Source organism: Pseudophryne corroboree, chromosome 4 (genome assembly GCF_028390025.1).
Source record: "Pseudophryne corroboree isolate aPseCor3 chromosome 4, aPseCor3.hap2, whole genome shotgun sequence".
Lineage (NCBI taxonomy): Eukaryota > Metazoa > Chordata > Amphibia > Anura > Myobatrachidae > Pseudophryne > Pseudophryne corroboree.
Window position 1 is genome coordinate 683881786 of NC_086447.1, and position 23525 is coordinate 683905310.

At 44.7% G+C, this 23525-nt stretch overlaps 1 protein-coding gene across 2 annotated transcripts in view; it reads right to left on the bottom strand.

Moving 5' to 3' along the window:
* The window catches only part of STXBP5 (syntaxin binding protein 5), a 698920-nt gene that overhangs the window by 288581 nt on the left and 386814 nt on the right, over nucleotides 1-23525 (bottom strand). For both annotated transcript variants that reach the window (XM_063917879.1, XM_063917878.1), the window contains exons 7-8: nucleotides 18852-18935; nucleotides 10312-10432 (exon numbers count right to left, since the gene is read on the bottom strand). In XM_063917879.1, the coding sequence (XP_063773949.1) occupies nucleotides 10312-10432; nucleotides 18852-18935 (205 nt within the window). The remainder of the gene's footprint in view (nucleotides 1-10311; nucleotides 10433-18851; nucleotides 18936-23525) is intronic.

Here is a 23525-nt window from a genome sequence, read left to right on the forward strand (position 1 = left end):
AATTATCACATACTTGGACGATCTCCTAATAAAGGCGAGATCCAGGGACCAGTTGGTCCAAAACGTTGCACTCTCCATGACAGTTCTTCAACAACATGGTTGGCTCCTAAACTTGCCAAAAATCACAGTTCAGTTGATTCTGACAACGCGGTTGTCGTTTTTGGGAATGATATTGGATACAGAACTACAGAGAGTCTTTCTTCCTGTGGAAAAGGCTCTGGAACTTCAGAGTCTGGTCAAACAAATTCTGAAACCAGCAAGAGTGTCAGTCCATCAACGCATTCGGTTGCTGGGGAAGATGGTTGCGGCCTACGAGGACATTCAGTTTGGCAGGTTCCATGCCAGAGTGTTCCAGTGGGACCTGTTGGACAAGTGGTTCGGGTCCCATCTACACATGCACCAGAGGATAATCCTGTCTTCCAAGACCAGGGTATTACTTCTGTGGTGGCTGCACAGCTCTCACCTCCTAGAGGGGCGCAGGTTCGGTATACAGGACTGGATCCTAGTGACCACGGATGCAAGCCTCCGAGGCTGGGGGGCAGTCACAAGAGAAGAAAACTTCCAAGGAAGATGGTCAAGTCAGGAAACTTGTCTCCACATAAATGTTCTGGAGTTAAGGGCCATTTACAACGGCCTTCTGCAAGCGGAACATCTTCTTCGAGATCTGCCTGTACTGATCCAGTTGGACAATGTAACAGCAGTAGCGTACATAAACTGTCAGGGCGGACCGAAAAGCAGAGCGGCGATGGCAGAAGCCACAAGGATTTTCCGCTGGGGGGAAAAACATACAAGCGTTCTGTCAGCGGTATTCATTCCAGGAGTGGACAACTGGGAAGCAGACTTCCTCAGCAGACACGATCTCCATCCAGAAGAGTGGGTCCTCCACCAAGAAGTCTTCGCAGAGATGACAAGTCGTTGGGGAGTTCCTCAAATAGACATGATGGCATCTCGTCTCAACAAGAAGCTTCAGAGATATTGGCCCTCATTCCGAGTTGTTCGCTCACAAGCTGCTTTTAGCAGCATTGCACACGCTAAGCCGCCGCCTACTGGGAGTGAATCTTAGCTTATCAAAATTGCGAACGAAAGATTCGCAATATTGCGAAAAGACTTCTCTGTGCAGTTTCTGAGTAGCTCGAGACTTACTCTTCCAGTGCGATCAGTTCAGTGCTTGTCGTTCCTGGTTTGAAGTCACAAACACACCCAGCGTTCACCCAGACACCCCCCCGTTTCTCCAGCCACTCCCGCGTTTTTCCCAGAAACTGTAGCGTTTTTACACACACTCCCATAAAACGGCCAGTTTCCGCCCAGAAACACCCACTTCCTGTCAATCACATTACGATCACCAGAACGAAGAAAAAACCTCGTAATGCCGTGAGTAAAATTCCTAACTGCATAGCAAATTTACTTGGCGCAGTCGCAGTGCGAACATTGCGCATGCGCAATTAGCGGAAAATCGCTGCGATGCGAAGAAAATTACCGAGCGAACAACTCGGAATGACCACCCTTGTTCCAGGTCAAGGGACCCTCAAGCAATAGCAGTGGATGCACTGGTGACACCGTGGGTGTTTCAGTCGGTGTATGTATTCCCTCCACTTCCTCTCATTCCAAAAGTTCTAAAGATCATAAGAAGAACAAAGATCCGGGTGATCCTCATTGTCCCAGACTGGCCAAGGAGGGCCTGGTATTCAGAGCTTCACGAATTACTCATAGGAGATATCTGTCCTTTTCCTTTGCGCGAGGACCTGTTACAACAGGGGCCGTGCGTGTATCAGGACTTACCGCAGCTGCGTTTGACGGTATGGCGGTTGAGCGCAAAATCCTAGCCCGTAAGGGTATTCCCAGCGAAGTCATTCCCACACTTATTCAGGCCAGAAAAGGGGTAACGTCTAAACATTACCACCGTATTTGGAGAAAATATGTTTCTTGGTGTGAATCCAAGGGGGCTCCTACGGAAGAGTTTCGCTTAGGACGTTTTCTCCATTTTCTACAAGCAGGTGTGGATGCGGGCCTAAAATTGGGCTCAATTAAGGTACAGATTTCAGCCTTATCGGTTTTCTTTCAGAAACAATTGGCCTCCATTCCAGAAGTTCAGACTTTTGAGAAAGGCGTGTTGCACATCCAACCTCCATTTGTGCCTCCAGTGGCACCATGGGATCTTAATGCGGTGTTGCAGTTCCTTCAATCACATTGGTTTGAACCTTTACAGAAGGTGGAGTTGAAATTCCTCACTTGGAAAGTGGTCATCCTGTTGGCATCTGCAAGGTGGGTGTCTGAGTTAGCGGCCTTGTCTCACAAGAGCCCTTATTTGATCTTCCATGAAGATAGAGCTGAATTGAGGACACGTCAGCAATTTTTTCCGAAGGTGGTTTCCTCTTTCCACATGAACCAACCTATTGTGGTGCCTGTGGCTACTGATGCCTTCGCTGAGTCAAGCTTTGAAGATTTATGTCGCCAGAACGGCTCAGGAAACTGAGGCTCTGTTTGTCCTGTATGTTCCCAACAAGGTTGGGTGTCCTGCTTCCAAGCAGACCATTGCACGCTGGATCTGTAACACGATTCAACATGCTCATTCCACGGCTGGATTGCCGTTACCGGAATCGGTGAAGGCCCATTCTACTAGAAAGGTGGGCTCGTCCTGGGCGGCTGCCCGGGGGGTCTCGGCATTGCAACTTTGCCGAGCAGCTACTTGGTCAGGGTCACACACTTTTGCAAAGTTCTACAAGATTGACACCTTGGCCGATGAAGACCTTAAGTTCGGTCAATCGGTGCCGCACTCTCCCGCCCGTTCTAGAGCTTTGGTATAACCCCATGGTTCTAATGGTGTCCCCAGCATCCTCTAGGACGTACGAGAAAATAGGATTTTAATACCTACCGGTAAATCCTTTTCTCTAAGTCCGTAGAGGATGCTGGGCGCCCGTCCCAGTGCGTACTGTATCTGCAGTTAATAGTTATGGTTACACATGTTGTGTTACGTTTATTGTCAGCCTGTCGCTGCTATTATTCATGCCGTTGGCCTGTGTTCTGTTGAATGCCATGTTCTGCGGCATGGTTGAGGTGTGAGCTGGTATGAATCTCACCTTAGTTTAACAATAAATCCTTTCCTCGAAATGTCCGTCTCCCTGGGCACAGTTCCTATAACTGGAGTCTGGAGGAGGGGCATAGAGGGAGGAGCCAGTTCCACCCTTTCAAAGTCTTAAAGTGCCCATGTCTCCTGCGGATCCCGTCTATACCCCATGGTTCTAACGGTGTCCCCAGCATCCTCTACGGACTAAGAGAAAAGGATTTACCGGTATGTATTAAAATCATATTTTTATATTGATTTGACCATCCTCCATGCCACTCAGCTATATGCACCCCAGCAATTTAATTTATGTTGGAAGTGAATTCTGATTACACATACAATTATGTAATTTTGTTTCAAAAACTGTGCAGGAAATGGAAAAACTGAATACTCCAGTAAGGTATGGGTGAGGTGGGCTATTTAGTACCTAACATGGGCGCCATCTTGAAATCAGCCACCTTGAATCTAAGTCAGTTTTTTCAAATGGAAAGGGGGTCGTGTAACATGTCCATGTCATAGCTGCAGATTTTAACAACCGGCACCCAGAAAGACGAGTAGCACTTTTTTGGACAACCACTCCGTGAGTTGTCAGCCACAGCCCCAGTTTCTCAAAATTCTGAAATTAGGCACCTGATAGTGTTATGTGGAGGTCTTTCTGGGTGCCGGTTGTTAAAATCTGCAGCTATGACACGGAAACTTTGTTCTCCAGACATCAAAATGACCTAAATTCTCTCCTCTTTTGTCAAAGCCATCATCAGTTACCTGCAACAAAAAAGTGTTGTAACTTTTGAACCATAACTGGTATTTCAAATCTGTTTACAGCAATAAACTTTTCAGCAAATTCTGATGTTGTTTGACGACCCCCTTTCCATTTGAAAAAAATTACTTAGATCCAAGATGGCTGATTTCAAGATGACGCCCATGTTCGGTACATACCCTAAAAGATAGCCCAACTCACCCATACCATACTAGAGTATTCAGTTTTCCCATTTCCTGCAGTTTTTGAAACAAAAGAGTGCATTGCGACTTTTGAATCACCATGTATATAGATAGATAGATAGATAGATAGATAGATAGATAGATAGATAGATAGATAGATAGATAGATAGTCTTGGTTTTAGCATTAGATATACTATCACAAAAATGTCAAGTGAGTTATAGGGGGAACCCCTGCTGAATTCAGCTATCTTATTCTGTATAAATATGTACGATACATATTGCTATTTGGATAGCACCTCATGCATGCATGCATGTAGAAAGGTAAGTTTGCTTCAGTATCCTGTTGTCTCTTTTAAAAAAAAAATCTACATTTGGTTTCTTTGTTCAGATTCCTGAGCTTCTTTTCCTCTGGCGTCACACATATAAGGGTGGTAGAGACACTATCCTGCTGCTTTTATGTAATGTATTTGATAAAAATTTAATGTGCTGCTGTTGTACTTGTCAATAACAGCTGTACCTTTTCATCATCTTCTTGATCACACCAGTTTCTTTCTTTACAAGTCCTACACAACATGCTCTCTGCTGCTTGGCTCCTGCAGCACTGGAGAGGAAGGCTGCTAGCCCTTCAATAAATTATAACCTAACACGTCTGAATGCTGCAGCCTTTTCTGTCTGACCTTGCACGCACATTAGGCAAATACAGAGCTATTGTGTTTGTAATTCAGCTAGGATGCACAATCACCTTTCATAGAAACACAACAATGTGGACTGTAGTAGCACTGAGCCTTCAGAAGTTTAGCACCTGAATGAATCATGGATCAGCTAATATTTGCTTCTTCTTGCAGCGCAGCAGGAGAAAAAAATCAATATGGATGTTTGGAGTTCATAGCATATAGAGGGCCATGCTCTTTTCCCTATCCGTTTGATAGATAGACAGTGTCTAGTTAGACAGTCAATAGATAGACACCATATATTAGACAGACATTAGGTCGACAGGGTCAAAAGGTCGACATGGTCAAAAGGTCGACATGAAAATGGTCGACATAAAAAAAGATAGACACATGTTTTTTTTATGTAACCTGTTTTTGGACTATTTCATACTTTCTCTATCCATGTCGGCATAGAGTTGGTTATAAACCTTGTGGCGAGCGCAGCGAGCCACCGTGCCCGAAGCGTGGCGAGCGAAGCGAGCCCCACGAGGGTATGCCTTTCTACAATTGGGGATCCCAGATGACAACACTATCCACACAAACCACAAAAATGCAAAAAACACGGTGTCTACCTTTTTCATGTCGACCATTTGACCCTGTCGACCTTTTGACCCTGTCGACCTTTTGACCCTGTCGACCTAATGTCTGTCTAACATATGGTGTCTATCTATTGACTGTCTAACTAGACACTATCTATCTTTCATACCGGAACCGCTCTTTTCACCACCAAACGGGTTTGTGCATACAGTACATATGCACTGAGAAAATGGGTATAACACATGAAAACTAATGCAATGTCATTTTAGATGTTTGCAATACACTTTTCTTTTCATGCTTTGTATGTAGTGTACCTTAATAAATGTGAAATTAAGTGACGGCATCATGGATGGTGTAATGGTTAGCATTACTGCCTCAGCACTGAGGTCATGGGTTTGATTATAACCAAAGCCCTAACTGTGTGGAGTTTGTATATTCTCCCTGTACTTGTGTGGGTTTCCTCCGGGTACTCCAGTTTCCTCCCACAATCCAAAAATATACTGGTAGGTTATTTGGGCCCCAAACAAAATTAACCCTAGTGCGAATGTGTGCGCGTGTACATGTGGTAGGGAATATAGACTGTTTGCTGCACTGGGGCAGGGACTGATGTGAATGGCCAAATATTCTCTGTAAAGCGCTGTGGAATATGTGTGTGATATATACATAACTGGTAATAAATAAATAAATACCTCTTTCTAATATTTTAGGCTACAATGGTGAAGTGAGCCGTGAGTGAGAAATTACTGTATTCATCCAGATTTTAATTTAGAAATGCATTAACAGTAGATATACTGTATGTGAGCAAGCCCTTAGTGCATACATTCCTATTTGCCTCATTTTCCTTCTTAACATCATGATACTACTTAAGTCACACACAGTCCTGTCCTCACTGATACCCCTTTTCCACTAGCTCAAAAAACACGGGTAAATGCACGGGGGAGCACATTTACCCGTGTTTTTTGCTAATGGAAAAGGGTCCCTCTGCAAAAACCCGGATCAAGTGACCCGTGAATCCTACCGGGTAGCTACCTGGGTAGGACTCGGGAATGATCTGGGTAAGGTTGTAGTGTAAACGGAAGCCGTGTCGATGCGACACGGCTCCCGTTTACACTGTATGGAATGGTGGCGCTGGGAAATCATGTGATCTCCCAGCGCCGCCCCTGCCGCGTCACCAGGACATCCCCAACCCGGCAATATGCCGGGTTGGGTGAGTGCAATGGGAAAGGGGGCTCTGATGCGGGTCGCAGCGGTGTAGCTCCCGTGTCAGGCTCCCGGCTGCAAACCGCATCAGTAGTGGAAAAGGGGTATAACATAATGACATGAGTGAGCAGGTTACTAGACCCCCCCGTCACCTTTCCCCCAACACACACACAACACAAGAGCAGACACTCATCTCAGGCTACTATGAACAATCTGGTTCTGATTCAACAGGATCATCTACCCACACCCACTTCAACAATAGTGTCAAGCCTGCCAACAGTATGCAAGGCTGCTTCAGTTTATTACAGAAACATAAAGAGAAATTGATTCAAGTAAGGAAAATACAGGGTAACCAAGTCTGCCCTTTTGTGTGTGTTTTGGGTATATTTTTGAAGTATGTGTGTGTGTGTGTCGTGTACAGTATAGTGTGTGTGTGTGTGTGTGTGTGTGTGTGTGTGTGTGTGTGTGTGTGTGTGTGTGTGTGTGTGTGTGTGTGTGTGTGTGTGTGTGTGTGTGTGTGTGTGTGTAGGGGGTGGAGAGTGAAAACCATCCACTGATTTCCCAATGTTCTATTACTTTAGATTAAGAAAAAAAATGATGTCATAGCAACTGATCCATGCTACCTTGAACTTTAAATAGTCAACAATTATTATTATTTTCTATTTCTCTACTATTGCTGTGAGAATTACAAGTCCATGGTTATAGAGTAAAGTATCTATTTCCCCTCTAGTATATGACCCCTTGGGACTTTTTACACTAAAACAGAGTACATTGGGGCAGATGTATTAAACTGGAGAAGGCATAGGGAAGTGATAAACCAGTGATATGGGCAAGGTGATAAAGGCACCAGCCAATCATCTCCAAGATGTAAATTAACAGTTAGGATCTGATTGGCTGGTGCCTTTATCACCTTGCACATATCACTGGTTTATCACTTTCTTATGCCTTCTCCAGGTTAATACATCTGCCCCAGAGTTACTTAAGCAGTCTGGACTACATATCTCCCTCTTTCAGTATTTGTCTTAATACTCCTCCACTTGTTTCTGCTCTCTTACCTTTTTATTGCTGTACCTAAACCACGTTGTGGCCGCATTTTGTTTTGCTTATTGGCTAAACAATAGTTTTATTTATTTTGCAAGGCTTTGTGTTTAGTCTCATATAAACTAGCTTTACATTAGTTTTTTTATTCTCATATTGGATTGTTCTATATTTTTTTTATGTGCAGCTTTCTTGAAGAACCATATTGTATTTATCTTCCTCTTACTACTGTATCTGGCATGGAGCTCTGTTACGTTGAATGCATTATTCTTAGTTTATGTCTCTGTAACTGCACTGGACCTATCATATATTTATATTTTAAGGTACTGGTAATAAGAATAATAACAGCCCTGCAGTTCATAAAAGAAGTAAGCAACTTATTTTCATTGCTCTAGACAGAAATCCATCGTTCAGTACAAACTTTTTTGAATCACAGCACCCTAGAGTATCAGCATTTTTTTTTACGCCACCACTAGGCTAAAAGTTTTGAATGATAAATGTGGGGAAAAAATATTAAATGTAGTCAGAGGCGTCACCAGGTGTGGTGACACCCGGTGCGCACCCCTGATGTACTGCCGCGATCGCGGCAAAAAGGGGGCGTGGCCTTACAGCTAGGGGGCGTGGCTTTGCGGGGATACCGGGATCGTCACTCTGGGGGCGTGCCCAGCATCTCCGGAGATGCTGGGCTTCCCCCAGAGACGGTCTCTGTGTGCTGTCGGCTCCTCTGCTATGACAGGAGCCGGGTGCTGTAGCGGAATTTCACACTGCAGCACCTGGCTCCTGTCACTGCGGAGGAGCTGACATTTGGTGTCACCCCCTCCAGGTGTCACACCCGGGTGTGGGCCGCACCCCCCGCACCCGCCTTGTGACGCCACTGAATGTAGTATATTGTGTCTACCTCTCATCCTTAGGGTCAGTTATGTGGTGGTGTACAGAGTTGTGATTCTGACTGCCCACATGTTTATGGTTGCCAACCACTAGCACAGGCTTTGTCTATCACTTTGACTACAAATAATTTGATTTGGTCCTGGGCCACCAACCCGACGCACCCCTGCAAGAGTCTTGCGTCACCCAGTTTTGGAACCACTGGTGCAATGCATAGGAATCCCCTGCTCTGTTCAGTGCAATACAGAAAAGACACTGGCCAGGGAATTAGAATTACCAGTCTTTCTGGAAGAGGATTGGTAATTGTACAGAAAAAAAATAGTCAATGAAAAGGATAATGGGCAGGTTGGCATGGTGATAGTACCCACATACTAGGCAACGCTTTACCGAGGATACTGAATGGCTCACATCATTGGCCCACTAGGGCTTTCAATCTACAGTCCCTACCACACGAACACACAAAAAGTAGGAATCATTTTGTCAAGAGACAAATCATCTAAATAACAGTGACTTGGAATGTGAATTGTATACGTTATTCCATATTGGTCACACCGCACGTGATGGTGCTTCACTCTACCATTTAATATAGTTTGTGCTAGGGAGCTTCTATTAATATAAAAAGTATTGTACTGTAGCTGTAACATATACTGAAGACAATTTGTTCTACAGTGTATCCTGATGGCACGGCATCTCATCTATATATGGGGACATATGGCAGTACTATACACTATTAGTACAGGAGTTTTAAGATTGTGGGCATGACAGCAATACTGTGTACTGTGGGCATAGGAGGGGCACTATATGCTATAGTCATTGGTAACAGATATTACTCTATACTGTGGGCTTGGGAACATTTAAAACTTGTATTTTTCATGCATTCTTATTACGACATAGAAAATGCATCAGAAGATAAGCATGTAAAAGACGGAGAGTTTTTAAATGTTTTGGGGTTTTTTCCAACAACTCAAACGGACTTAAAGAAAATGAATGAAAAAGTCTACATGCTACATTGTAAAGAGAACAACACAATGGCCCTCATTCCGAGTCGTTCGCTCTGTATTTTTCATCGCATCGCAGTGAAATTCCGCTTAGTACGCATGCGCAATAATCGCACTGCGACTGCGCCAAGTAATTTTTCAATGGAGATAGTATTTTTACTCACGGCTTTTTCATCGCTCCGGCGATCGTAATGTGATTGACAGGAAATGGGTGTTACTGGGCGGAAACAGGCCGTTTTATGGGCGTGCAGGAAAAAACGCTACCGTTTCCGGAAAAAACGCAGGAGTGGCCGGGGAAACGGGGGAGTGTCTGGGCGAACGCTGGGTGTGTTTGTGACGTCAAACCAGGAACGACAAGCACTGAACTGATCGCAGATGCCGAGTAAGTCTGAAGCTACTCTGAAACTGCTAAGTAGTTTGTAATCGCAATATTGCGAATACATCGGTCGCAATTTTAAGAAGCTAAGATACACTCCCAGTAGGCGTAGGCTTAGCGTGAGCAACTCTGCTAAATTCGCCTTGCGAGCGATCAACTCGGAATGAGGGCCAATATACCTTCAATGCATATACAGGAGAACTGTACTATAAAAGTCAATTCATTTTATTTTACTACATTTATGTTATGCTTTCTGTGCACCTAAGCCATGTGAAAACCAGAAGAAAAGCACAGGGCCAAAACCACTGTTTGCTGTGCCACCTAACTGTGCATATACTGTATCAAATGTAAAATACTGCCAGCCCTCCACTGACCAGGCTGCACATGTTCTGTAGGTGTCTGTTCATAGGATTACCCATTTAGAAATCTGTAATTTAGTTAGCTCAATGGATATAGTGGTGGTAAATAAAATATAAATCCCAAATCAGCAAATGGAACTCGATGACGGATAGTTAGGTGTCTCTCTGGACTTAAAGAGTAAAACTCATAACAAGAACAAATTCTTACCATGTGGTACGATTGTCTGTATGGGCTTAGTAGATCGCACATTCCATATAGTCAAGGTGCCATCAGAATGACTACAGATGAACTGCTTTCCTTCATGGTGCCAAGCAACAGAATGGATGGCCTATCCACAGATTGGAAAGAAAAAAAACAAAAACAAAAACAAATTATATGTACTTAAATAATATATACATAAAATAATACATGAAACAATACATGAAATAATACATGGAGGCTCCTGAATATTGGGCAACTCTACCGAATTTCCAAAAGATTAGGCCAGCTTCCTTCATGCACCACTTCCCGAATGAAGTGGGAGGTTTGGGGAATCTATAATGCATTTTGCTTATAAGCATTTGGATGGATTATGGTCAGCGCTGATTACCTAAATCCAGACATGTTAGAGGAGGCTGACGGGGTCCTAGGTTGTCGGCCAGAGGGGCAACAGGCACAATCAGCCCTTTTTTCTATTTAACATAGGGTTATTGCTGAAGAAATCAGAGATTCCTTTGACGTTACTTTAGTTAATGCAGTTTAACACCAGCCCCCTGTAGATTTCTATGGAGACAACAAACTTCAATTTATGAAGCAAGTGAAAGCTAAGATTTCCGCTGCTAGCTAGTGCTATCTCAGTATGGCCAATGCTACAGCCAGCAATGGGAAGCATAAGGTGGAAGGATATGCTGGATCCCTGGCAGGACTGGTAAACGCATATGTGGACATTACTCGTATTTGCGCATATTATTTTAAACCTTTGACTAGCAACGTTAGGCAGCTGGTCAATATGAAAATATAATCACAGAGCAGGTAGGTTCTTGGCAGGTTTCCTTGAGCAGACTGGGCATGATAAATAGCAGTGGTACATAATTCTCTATCACTTAATTATCACAGGTCTATAATAAATAGACCCATAAATGTTATATTTATTATTTTATTGCTCAAAAAAAAAATTCAATCACTTACTATGTAAGTACCCTTTAAAAAATGCTAAGGAGGGGATTCAATTTGCCGCGGCTAATTAATCCCCCGGGGGTTATCCAATTCGCCCCTAAATTACGGAACTGCCTGGAGGCAGGCGAAAAAAAATAATCCATGATAAATAACACGTTTTCGCGATCTCAGCCACTAAAATGCATGGATCTGAGAACTTATCCTGGATCCAATGTGTTTTTGGGCGATTTTTTTTTTTTTTTTTTTTTTTAGCAGATGGAAATAACGGGCTGCAATTGAATTGCTTGAATAAAATACCAGGCAAAAAATTGTGGTAAAGGCCTTTTTCCCCCACTATTGAATTCCCCCTAAAACTGGTAATGAGTTCGCAATGGTATCCGGACTCTGGGTCGACACCACTTAGGTCGACAACCATTAGGTCGACACCCATTGGTCGACAGTGGCTAGGTCGACACAGCCATTATGTTTCTTTTTTTTTTTTTTGCTTTTTCATACTTTACAATCCACGTGGACTACGATTGGGAACAGTAACCTGTGCCGAGCTAGGTACCTTGCCTGAAGCATGTCGAGCGAAGCGAGCCATGCGAGGGGACACGGTGCACTAATTGGAGTTCCTGGTCACTTTACGAAGAAAACAACACAAAAAAAAGTGCCGAACCTTTTTCATGTCGACCTATTTCTAGTGTCGACCAACAGGTGTCAACCTAGACACTGTCGACCCTGAGTCCCATAGCCGTTAGAAACTGCTGTACCTATCCTTTAGTGACTGTACTATGAGGAGTGTGAAAAAGAGATAAGATAGCTAAACTACTAAAAAGAAAAAACCTACATTTTTGTAAAATAAATATATACTGAGCAAATCTGAGGAACAATTAGAATACACATTGGGTATATCTGAGTATCCATTGCTGAACAACTAAACTAGTAGTTAATCAGTGCAGACTCCACTACAGACATAGTGGCAGATGTATTAACCTGGAGAAGGCATAAGGAAGTGATAAACCAGTGATAAGTGCAAGGTGATAAACGCACCAGCCAATCAGCTCCAATACATAAATTAACAGTTAGGATCTGATTGGCTGGTGCCTTTATCACCTTGCACTTATCACTGGTTTATCATTTCCTTATGCCGTCTTCAGGCTTAATACATCTACCCCACAAATATTTTCTCTTTGTAGAATTTAGCTTATCAATAATAAAACAGAAACAAACAATGCATCGTATTCACTACTAAGAAATGACATGAATCATTTAAATTGCCATTGTGCAAGAGTCAGAAGGCACTTTTTTATTTATGTTTTATTTTTTTACCAGATTATCTGAAAGAAAATAACAACAAATACATATGAAAGCCTGAGACTTTTCCAATCTAAAGATCTATTTCACATTATTAGTAGCAGCTAGTAACCCAAGTGGGATTAAACCATCTGTGGAAATTGTAATAATGGTTTCAGATGGAGGATAAAAAACATTAGGAAAAATTAAGTCAGTGGGGAGTGGGCTAATGACAGATGTACATGTTGTCTCCTCACATGACCTTTCTGTGCTGTTACTTAACAGACGGAGTATTAGTTGCCAGATGTTAATCCCCCAATTGGCATTTTCTGCTTAAAGGGGTTATCTTCTAAGCAGTAAGTATCCTGTGTTAAGACTGGATACACGGCATGATAGCTAAGATTCCCAGAGAATGCTGCTCACTGAATCTCATACAATAAAAAGAAGCCTAACAGTAAAACAGAAAAAAGTCTGGCCAAAGATCAGGAGAAGTGAAAGTAAAGAGAAAAGTCACATAAACAGCAAATTCATTGTTTGTGTATTAAAAGGTAACGTCAGTACAACATACAGGGGTATCCAATTATATCCAATCTGTTTTCGTCATGCAAAAAAGATTGTATATCGCGATTAATGACCGATGGTCATTATCGCGGTATCCAATTAAGGCCTGTTGCATTGGCCTCAAAAATCACCCACGATCGCGCAAAACCACATGGGATCAGGGATAAGTCCCCAATCCCATGTGTCACTGCAGATTCGGCACGTTTATTTTGTATTATTGGGGGGGGGGTAACGGGTGGGGGAAGGGGGGTGTGAGCCTGCTGCATCGGGGCTAATTGGATGCCCCCATAGTCAAATTACTTTGTTCTGTTGAATATGCTCATTAGCCCTTAAAATAGTGTGGGTTAGTAAATATATGAGGTTAGTAAAATTGTTGATGTACTGTTTGTACCAAAAAATTAATTTAAAAAACACCAAAACAAGTTTGAGCTCACTTTATCATCCTTACAAATTATATTTTTTGAGGTCAAGAAGGGGAGAAAAAACACGATGGCACAGTGTTCAGTATTGCTAACTCGCAGCACTGGGCCCTATGTGTTTGGTTTGTTTGTGCTTCCTATGTCTGCCTGGATTTAACGATTTATCAAAGCTGCAACACTCGCTTATAATGATCGCCAATCCATGAAGCAAATACTCTTTCCTCTCGCAATCTTCCTGGATAGTGTGCAATATTCAATATGTAGCACATACTGTTACTGTATGTATTAAACTCATATTATCCTAAAAAGTTTTAGAACAGCTCCCCCTTCCCTCTCTGTCATTTATTACTGTGTTTGTTACCAATTAATAAGCGCAACAAAATATACTGGCTCTGTATAAATAATTGCTAATAATAAATAGACATTTTGTTTTATTTCTTGCATGAAGCTAAAATCACCATCTGCTGTTTTGCACCAGAATTACAATAAAAATTGTTATGAAGCGATATGATGTGTTGCAATGTTACATTCAAGAATGTAGACTATAATAAAAACAGGCCATGCATCTTTCTGTGACATCTGGGCCCTACAGGTATGAACGGAAATATTCTTGCTGATGCTTTGAACAACAATATTTGTTCTATGCTTAAAAAATAAACAGTAATAATAAGAATTTACTCACCGGTAATTCTATTTCTCGTAGTCCGTAGTGGATGCTGGGACTCCGTAAGGACCATGGGGAATAGCGGCTCCGCAGGAGACTGGGCACAACTATAAAGAAAGCTTTAGGTCTAACTGGTGTGCACTGGCTCCTCCCACTATGACCCTCCTCCAGACTTCAGTTAGGATACTGTGCCCGGAAGAGCTGACACAAGAAGGAAGGATTTTGAATCCCGGGTAAGACTCATACCAGCCACACCAATCACACCGTATAACTCGTGATACAATACCCAGTTAACAGTATGATAACAACTGAGCCTCTCAACAGATGGCTCAACAATAACCCTTTAGTTAAGCAATAACTATATACAAGTATTGCAGACAATCCGCACTTGGGATGGGCGCCCAGCATCCACTACGGACTACGAGAAATAGAATTACCGGTGAGTAAATTCTTATTTTCTCTGATGTCCTAAGTGGATGCTGGGACTCCGTAAGGACCATGGGGATTATACCAAAGCTCCCAAACGGGCTGGAGAGTGCGGATGACTCTGCAGCACCGAATGGGCAAACTCTAGGTCCTCCTCAGCCAGGGTGTCAAACTTGTAGAATTTAGCAAACGTGTTTGACCCCGACCAAGTAGCTGCTCGGCAAAGTTGAAGAGCCGAGACCCCTCGGGCAGCCGCCCAAGAAGAGCCCACCTTCCTCGTGGAATGGGCTTTCACTGATTTAGGATGCGGCAGTCCCGCCGCAGAATGTGCAAGCTGAATCGTACTACAGATCCAGCGAGCAATAGTCTGCTTTGAAGCAGGTGCACCCAACTTGTTGGGCGCATACAGGATAAATAGCGAGTCAGTCTTTCTGTCTCCAGCTGTCCTGGAAACATATATTTTCAGGGCCCTGACTACGTCCAACAACTTGGAAGCCTCCAAGTCTTTTGTAGCCGCAGGCACCACAATAGGTTGGTTCAGATGAAACGCTGATACCACTTTAGGGAGAAACTGGGGACGAGTCCTCAATTCTGCCCTATCCATATGGAAAATCAGATAAGGGCTTTTACATGACAAAGCTGCCAATTCTGATACACGCCTGGCCGAAGCCAAGGCCAACAACATGACCACTTTCCACGTGAGATATTTTAAATCCACGGTTTTCAGTGGCTCAAACCAATGTGACTTTAGGAAATCCAACACCACGTTGAGATCCCAAGGTGCCACTGGAGGCACAAAAGGGGGCTGAATATGCAGCACTCCCTTAACAAAAGTCTGAACTTCAGGTAGTGAAGCCAGTTCTCTCTGTAAGAAAATCGATAGAGCCGAAATCTGGACCTTAATGGAACCTAATTTAAGGCCCATAGTCACCCCTGACTGTAGGAAGCGCAGGAAACGGCCCAGCTGAAATTCCTCTGTTGGGGCCTTCCTGGCCTCACACCACGCAACATATTTTCGCCATATGCGGTGATAATGGTTTGCGGTTACTTCTTTCCTAGCCTTAATCAGCGTAGGAATGACTTCCTCCGGAATGCCCTTTCCCTTCAGGATCCGGTGTTCAACCGCCATGCCGTCAAACGCAGCCGCAGTAAGTCTTGGAACAGACAGGGCCCCTGCAGCAGCAGGTCTTGTCTGAGCGGTAGAGGCCATGGGTCCTCTGAGATCATTTCTTGAAGTTCCGGGTACCAAGCTCTTCTTGGCCAATCCGGAACAATGAGTATAGTTCTTACTCCTCTTCTCCGTATTATCCTCAGTACCTTTGGTATGAGAGGAAGAGGAGGGAACACATAAACCGACCGGTACACCCACGGTGTCACTAGAGCGTCCACAGCTATCGCCTGCGGGTCTCTTGACCTGGCGCAATACTTTTCTAGCTTTTTGTTTAGGCGGGACGCCATCATGTCCACCTGTGGCCTTTCCCAACGGTTTACAATCATTTGGAAGACTTCTGGATGAAGTCCCCACTCTCCCGGGTGGAGGTCGTACCTGCTGAGGAAGTCTGCTTCCCAGTTGTCCACTCCCGGAATGAACACTGCTGACAGTGCTAACACGTGATTTTCCGCCCATCGGAGAATCCTTGTGGCTTCTGCCATTGCCGTCCTGCTTCTCGTGCCGCCCTGTCGGTTTACATGGGCGACCGCCGTGATGTTGTCTGACTGGATCAGTACCGGCTGGTTTTGAAGCAGGGGTTTTGCCTGACTTAGGGCATTGTAAATGGCCCTTAGTTCCAGAATATTTATGTGCAGGGAAGTCTCCTGACTTGACCATAGTCCTTGGAAGTTTCTTCCCTGTGTGACTGCCCCCCAGCCTCGAAGGCTGGCATCCGTGGTCACCAGCACCCAGTCCTGTATGCCGAATCTGCGGCCCTCTTGAAGATGAGCACTCTGCAGCCACCACAGCAGAGACACCCTTGTCCTTGGAGACAGGGTTATCAGTCGATGCATCTGAAGATGCGATCCGGACCACTTGTCCAACAGGTCCCACTGAAAGGTTCTTGCATGAAACCTGCCGAATGGAATCGCTTCGTAGGAAGCTACCATTTTTCCCAGGATCCGCGTGCAGTGATGCACCGACACCTGTTTTGGTTTTAGGAGGCCTCTGACTAGAGATGACAGCTCCTTGGCCTTCTCCTCCGGGAGAAACACTTTTTTCTGTTCTGTGTCCAGAACCATCCCCAGGAACAGTAGACGTGTCGTAGGGACCAGCTGTGACTTTGGAATGTTTAGAATCCAGCCGTGCTGTTGTAGCACTTCCCGAGATAGTGCTACCCCGACCAACAACTGCTCTCTGGACCTTGCCTTTATCAGGAGATCGTCCAAGTACGGGATAATTAAAACTCCCTTCTTTCGAAGGAGTATCATCATTTCGGCCATTACCTTGGTAAAGACCCTCGGAGCCGTGGATAGACCGAACGGCAACGTCTGGAATTGGTAATGACAATCCTGTACCACAAATCTGAGGTACTCCTGGTGAGGATGGTAAATGGGGACATGCAGGTAAGCATCCTTGATGTCCAGCGATACCATGTAATCCCCCTCGTCCAGGCTTGCAATAACCGCCCTGAGCGATTCCATCTTGAACTTGAATTTTTTTATATATGTGTTCAAGGATTTCAAATTTAAAATGGGTCTCACCGAACCGTCCGGTTTCGGTACCACAAACATTGTGGAATAGTAACCCCGTCCTTGTTGAAGTAGGGGTACCTTTACTATCACCTGTTGTGAATACAGCTTGTGAATTGCCTGTAACACTGCCTCCCTGCCTGAGGGAGTGGTTGGCAAGGCATATTTGAGGAAACGGCGGGGAGGAGACGTCTCGAATTCCAGCTTGTACCCCTGAGATACTATCTGAAAAATCCAGGGATCCACCCGTGAGCGAGCCCACTGATTGCTGAAATATTTGAGACGGGCCCCCACCGTACCTGGCTCCGCCTGTGAAGCCCCAGCGTCATTCTGTGGACTTAGAGGAAGCGGGGGAGGACTTTTGCTCCTGGGAACTGGCTGTATGCTGCAGCTACTTTCCCCTACCTCTGCCTCTGGGCAGAAAGGACGCGCCTTTAACCCGCTTGCCCCTATTGGGCCGAAAGGACTGTACCTGATAATACGGTGCTTTCTTTGGTTGTGAGGGAACATGGGGTAAAAATATAGACTTCCCAGCTGTTGCTGTGGAAACGAGGTCTGAGAGACCATCCCCGAACAACTCCTCACCCTTATAAGGCAGAACTTCCATGTGTCTTTTGGAATCTGCATCTGCTGTCCACTGCCGAGTCCATAACCCTCTCCTGGCAGAAATGGACATTGCACTAATTTTGGATGCCAGCCGGCAAATATCCCTCTGTGCATCCCTCATGTATAAAAGTGCGTCTTTTATATGCTCTACGGTTATCAATATAGTGTCCCTGTCTAGGGTATCTATATTTTCTGACAGGGAATCTGACCATGCAGCAGCAGCACTGCACATCCAGACTGAAGCAATAGCCGGTCTCAGTATAACACCTGTGTGTGTATATATAGATTTCAGGATATACTTTCTTTCTAGGAGCTCAGGAGAGCCCCTAGTGTGCATCCAGCTCAGCCGGGCACAAGATTCTAACTGAAGTCTGGAGGAGGGTCATAGTGGGAGGAGCCAGTGCACACCAGTTAGACCTAAAGCTTTCTTTATAGTTGTGCCCAGTCTCCTGCGGAGCCGCTATTCCCCATGGTCCTTACGGAGTCCCAGCATCCACTTAGGACGTCAGAGAAAGGTTTAACTGCAAGAAGCAAATGAGAAGAGGAGCCATGGGAGAACATTTCTCTCTAGATTGTGAGCGTATGACTTTGTCTGGGTTTTTACACGTTGCTACTGGACAAGACTGGCACAGATATGAGCTACTGACCTTGACCAGAAGAGGCCGAAAACCTTGTGCCATGATGAACCTTTACGTAAAGTCTTCACTTACATTGACAAAGTTCTGTCTACAGATAACGCACCACAACATATTTTATTATGACGTGGTATCTTAGTATGTAAATTATTAAGATACGGAACCAAAGAAATAAGTACTTTCACATAAGGAAGAAAAAAAAAAGAAAACAATAAGATATTTTAGAGTGATGACAATACTAGTAAACATAATCATCTTGATTAGAATTCAAACACAGTACTCCCACAATGATATCATAAATAAGAGTTATACCAAGTGACATACCTCGTCATAGGTGTATCTGTAGTCTGCTCTCTTTGACTTGAGGTCCCATAACACTACAGTACCGCTCTCATAACCAATTAGGAGCTGAAAGACAAAACACTAAACATTAGACATTGAACTAACAACAGTGCATACTATATTGGTCATGTTTCTATAAATAATATATATAAAAATCGGAGACAAAAGCCTACCCTTCCTATATCTTAGAGATACACGGCCAGATGTAGTTAGTGTGGAATTAACGATCAACAAAAGCATGTCAAAATACTGTATTTATGCCCATACTCCTAGGTATACGCAGTGCAAGATATGTACCAGTTGGCACCACTGGCATATGTACCTGGTTTACCTCAGGCATTCACATATACAGTTACACCAATGATTTCACCTATTTCTTTTGCTTGCAGCATGCGTATTCACTAATAGGCATCAATAATATCATAATAATAACAATAATAATAATAATATAATACGCCAGAATGATCAAATCATTAATCGTCCAGGGGGCTGAACGAAGGGGGGCGATCGAAGGGGGCTGCTCCGCCCCAAACCCATCTCCCCCCCCCCCCCCTCTTTCCCGTGGCTGGTGCTCCTGGCAAGTGCCATTTTTGCCAACTAGTAGTTATTGCCGCGACATAAGCCCCCGGCAGCCATAGTAAAGGGGGATTGCTGCAAAGAGTCCACATAGATAACAGATAGGGGAAGGAGCCACTATACAGTCCAGAGAGAGAGAGGAAATTGTCAGAATCGCGCCAGGACCAGCAAATCAGAGCCTGTTATATTTTGACCGCAAGAGCTGCATGGAAGAAGGATGACTTGTGAGACATGTGTTACCAGTGCAAGCAGTGGTGCTGCACTTATAGAAAAGGAGGTCCGCTTGTCAATAAAGTTGAAACAGAAAGGAAAAGAGCATACAGAAAGTGCCAAGATGAGATGTGAGTAGCTGTGGATCTACTGTGCCCAGGAGATCCTCCCATGTGAAGGAGCCTGTATTCAAATGCAACTAATCTTTGTTAATCCTTGTAAAGACTTGCTGCTTGCAGTACTTGTGTGTGTAGGGACCCCTTAGTCACTAATTTCCCACATCCATAAGCTATTTGGAGCAGAGGGATGCGTCAGAGAGGAGGTGCACTGTCTGGCCAAGCACCTGATATCAGCTATAAATATCAATATAAATATAGATATCAGCTATAAAGTAAAATGAATCATGTATAATTTTGTACCACATTACCCCAGTATCTTTTGCAAGGCTAGCACGTCATGCTTACTAACATTCTATATAAGGGTATGATTAGCAGGAGCTGCTATGGACAGGCAAAATATGTTTCAGATAAAATGTCAAAACTTCTGGTGCTTTTAAAGACACTTTGTCAATGATAAATATATCACTATTAAGTGCTAGAAAGCTTACATACAGTACATAGGGTTGCCACCTCTCCCTGATTTCCTGGATTCTCCAGGATTTGGTGACAGCCCTCCAGGAGGCTTTTCCCTTCACCAGGATTCCTGGATTCTCCAGGAATAAGGGGACCCTGGGAGCACCAGCAGTGCTCCTTGGCAGCCGAGGAACTCGGTGAACTACAGTGACTGTCTCGCGAGATGATGACATCATATCTCGCAAGACTGTGTTCAGGCCAGACTGAGCCGAAGCTGCTGTGACGCTGCCATCGGCAGCTCTTCCTCAGCATTTCCCCAGGCTGCTGTGGTGAAGTAATGCCGGCCCGGCTCATGTGAGAAGAGCAACGAGAGCTGACAGGCATGTCACACATATACTGTATTTATAATATAATGAGCTTGTATGAAACAAATAGAGGCTGAAGTTATATATAGATATATGTATATTTTTTAATCACTAACAGACACCTTTTAGTAGTGCATTTGCTTGTTGAACCTGTTGAAGCTTGATATTGATTAGGTCGTGGCCAACACTTCCACGGTTCTTCCCTCTTTCACACAATATAGTTTTAAGGCACCAAATGCATGTAATTTAGCCAATTGGCGACTATTATATTCATATAATAAGATTTTACTCACCGGTAATTCTATTTCTCGTAGTCCGTAGTGGATGCTGGGAACTCCGTAAGGACCATGGGGAATAGACGGGCTCCGCAGGAGACTGGGCACTCTAAAAGAAAGATTAGGTACTATCTGGTGTGCACTGGCTCCTCCCTCTATGCCCCTCCTCCAGACCTCAGTTAGGATACTGTGCCCGGAAGAGCTGACACAATAAGGAAGGATTTTGAATCCCGGGTAAGACTCATACCAGCCACACCAATCACACCGTATAACTCGTGATACTATACCCAGTTAACAGTATGAAGTATAACTGAGCATCTCAACAGATGGCTCAACAATAACCCTTTAGTTAGGCAATAACTATATACAAGTATTGCAGACAATCCGCACTTGGGATGGGCGCCCAGCATCCACTACGGACTACGAGAAATAGATTTACCGGTGAGTAAAATCTTATTTTCTCTGACGTCCTAGTGGATGCTGGGAACTCCGTAAGGACCATGGGGATTATACCAAAGCTCCCAAACGGGCGGGAGAGTGCGGATGACTTTGCAGCACCGAATGAGAGAACTCAGGGTCCTCCTCAGCCAGGGTATCAAATTTGTAGAATTTAGCAAACGTGTTTGCCCCTGACCAAGTTGCAGCTCGGCAAAGTTGTAAAGCAGAGACCCCTCGGGCAGCCGCCCAAGATGAGCCCACTTTCCTTGTGGAATGGGCTTTTACTGATTTAGGATGCGGCAATCCAGCCGCAGAATGCGCAAGCTGAATTGTGCTACAAATCCAGCGAGCAATAGTCTGCATAGAAGCAGGAGCACCCAGTTTGTTGGGTGCATACAGGATAAAAAGCGAGTCAGTTTTCCTGACTCCAGCCGTCCTGGAAACATAAATTTTCAAGGCCCTGACTACGTCCAGTAACTTGGAATCTTCCAAGTCCCTAGTAGCCGCAGACACTACAATAGGTTGGTTCAAGTGAAAAGCTGATACCACCTTAGGGTGAAACTGGGGACGAGTCCTCAATTCTGCCCTATCCATATGGAAAATCAGATAAGGGCTTTTACATGACAAAGCCGCCAATTCTGACACACGCCTGGCCGAAGCCAAGGCCAATAACATGACCACTTTCCACATGAGATATTTCAGATCCACAGTTTTAAGTGGCTCAAACCAATGTGATTTCAGGAAAACTCAACACCACGTTGAGATCCCAAGGTGCCACAGGAGGCACAAAAGGGGGCTGAATATGTAGCACACCCTTTACAAATGTCTGAACTTCAGGCAGTGAAGCCAGTTCTTTCTGGAAAAAAATCGACAGAGCCGAAATCTGGACCTTAATGGAACCCAATTTTAGGCCCATAGTCACTCCCGACTGTAGGAAGTGCAGAAAACGACCCAGCTGAAATTCCTCAGTAGGGGCCTTCCTGGCCTCACACCACGCAACATATTTTCGCCAAATACGGTGATAATGGTTTGCGGTTACTTCTTTCCTAGCTTTTATCAGCGTAGGAATGACTTCCTCCGGAATGCCCTTTTCCTTTAGGATCCGGAATTCAACCGCCATGCCGTCAAACGCAGCCGCGGTAAGTCTTGGAACAGACAGGGCCCCTGCTGTAGCAGATCCTGTCTGAGCGGTAGAGGCCATGGGTCCTTTGATATCATTTCTTGAAGTTCTGGGTACCAAGCTCTTCTTGGCCAATCCGGAACCACGAGTATCGTTCTTACTCCTCGCCTTCTTATTATTTTCAGTACCTTTGGTATGAGAGGCAGAGGAGGGAACACATAAACCGACTGGTACACCCATGGTGTCACTAGAGCGTCCACAGCTATCGCCTGAGGGTCCCTTGACCAGGCGCATTATCTCTTTCGCTTTTTGTTGAGGCGGGACGCCATCATGTCCACCTGTGGCCTTTCCCAACGGTTTACCAACAGTTGGAAGACTTCTGGATGAAGTCCCCACTCTCCCGGGTGTAGGTCGTGTCTGCTGAAGAAGTCTGCTTCCCAGTTGTCCACTCCCGGAATGAACACTGCTGACAGTGCTAAGACGTGATTTTCCGCCCATCGGAGAATCCTTGTGGCTTCTGCCATCGCCATCCTGCTTCTTGTGCCGCCCTGTCGGTTTACATGGGCGACTGCCATGATGTTGTCTGATTGGATCAGTACCGGCTGGTTTTGAAGCAGGGGCCTTGCCTGACTTAGGGCATTGTAAATGGCCCTCAGTTCCAGAATATTTATGTGTAGGGACGACTCCTGACTTGACCAAAGTCCTTGGAAATTTCTTCCCTGTGTAACTGCCCCCCAGCCTCGAAGGCTGGCATCCGTGGTCACCAGGACCCAGTCCTGTATGCCGAATCTGCGGCCCTCTAGAAGATGAGCACTCTGCAGCCACCACAGCAGAGACACCCTGGTCCTTGGAGACAGGGTTATCAGCCGATGCATCTGAAGATGCGATCCCGACCACTTGTCCAAGAGGTCCCACTGAAAGGTTCTTGCATGGAACCTGCCGAATGGAATTGCTTCGTATGAAGCTACCATTTTTCCGAGGACTCGTGTGCAGTGATGCACCGATACCTGTTTTGGTTTCAGGAGGTCTCTGACTAGAGATGACAGCTCCTTGGCTTTCTCCTGCGGGAGAAACACTTTTTTCTGTTCTGTGTCCAGAAC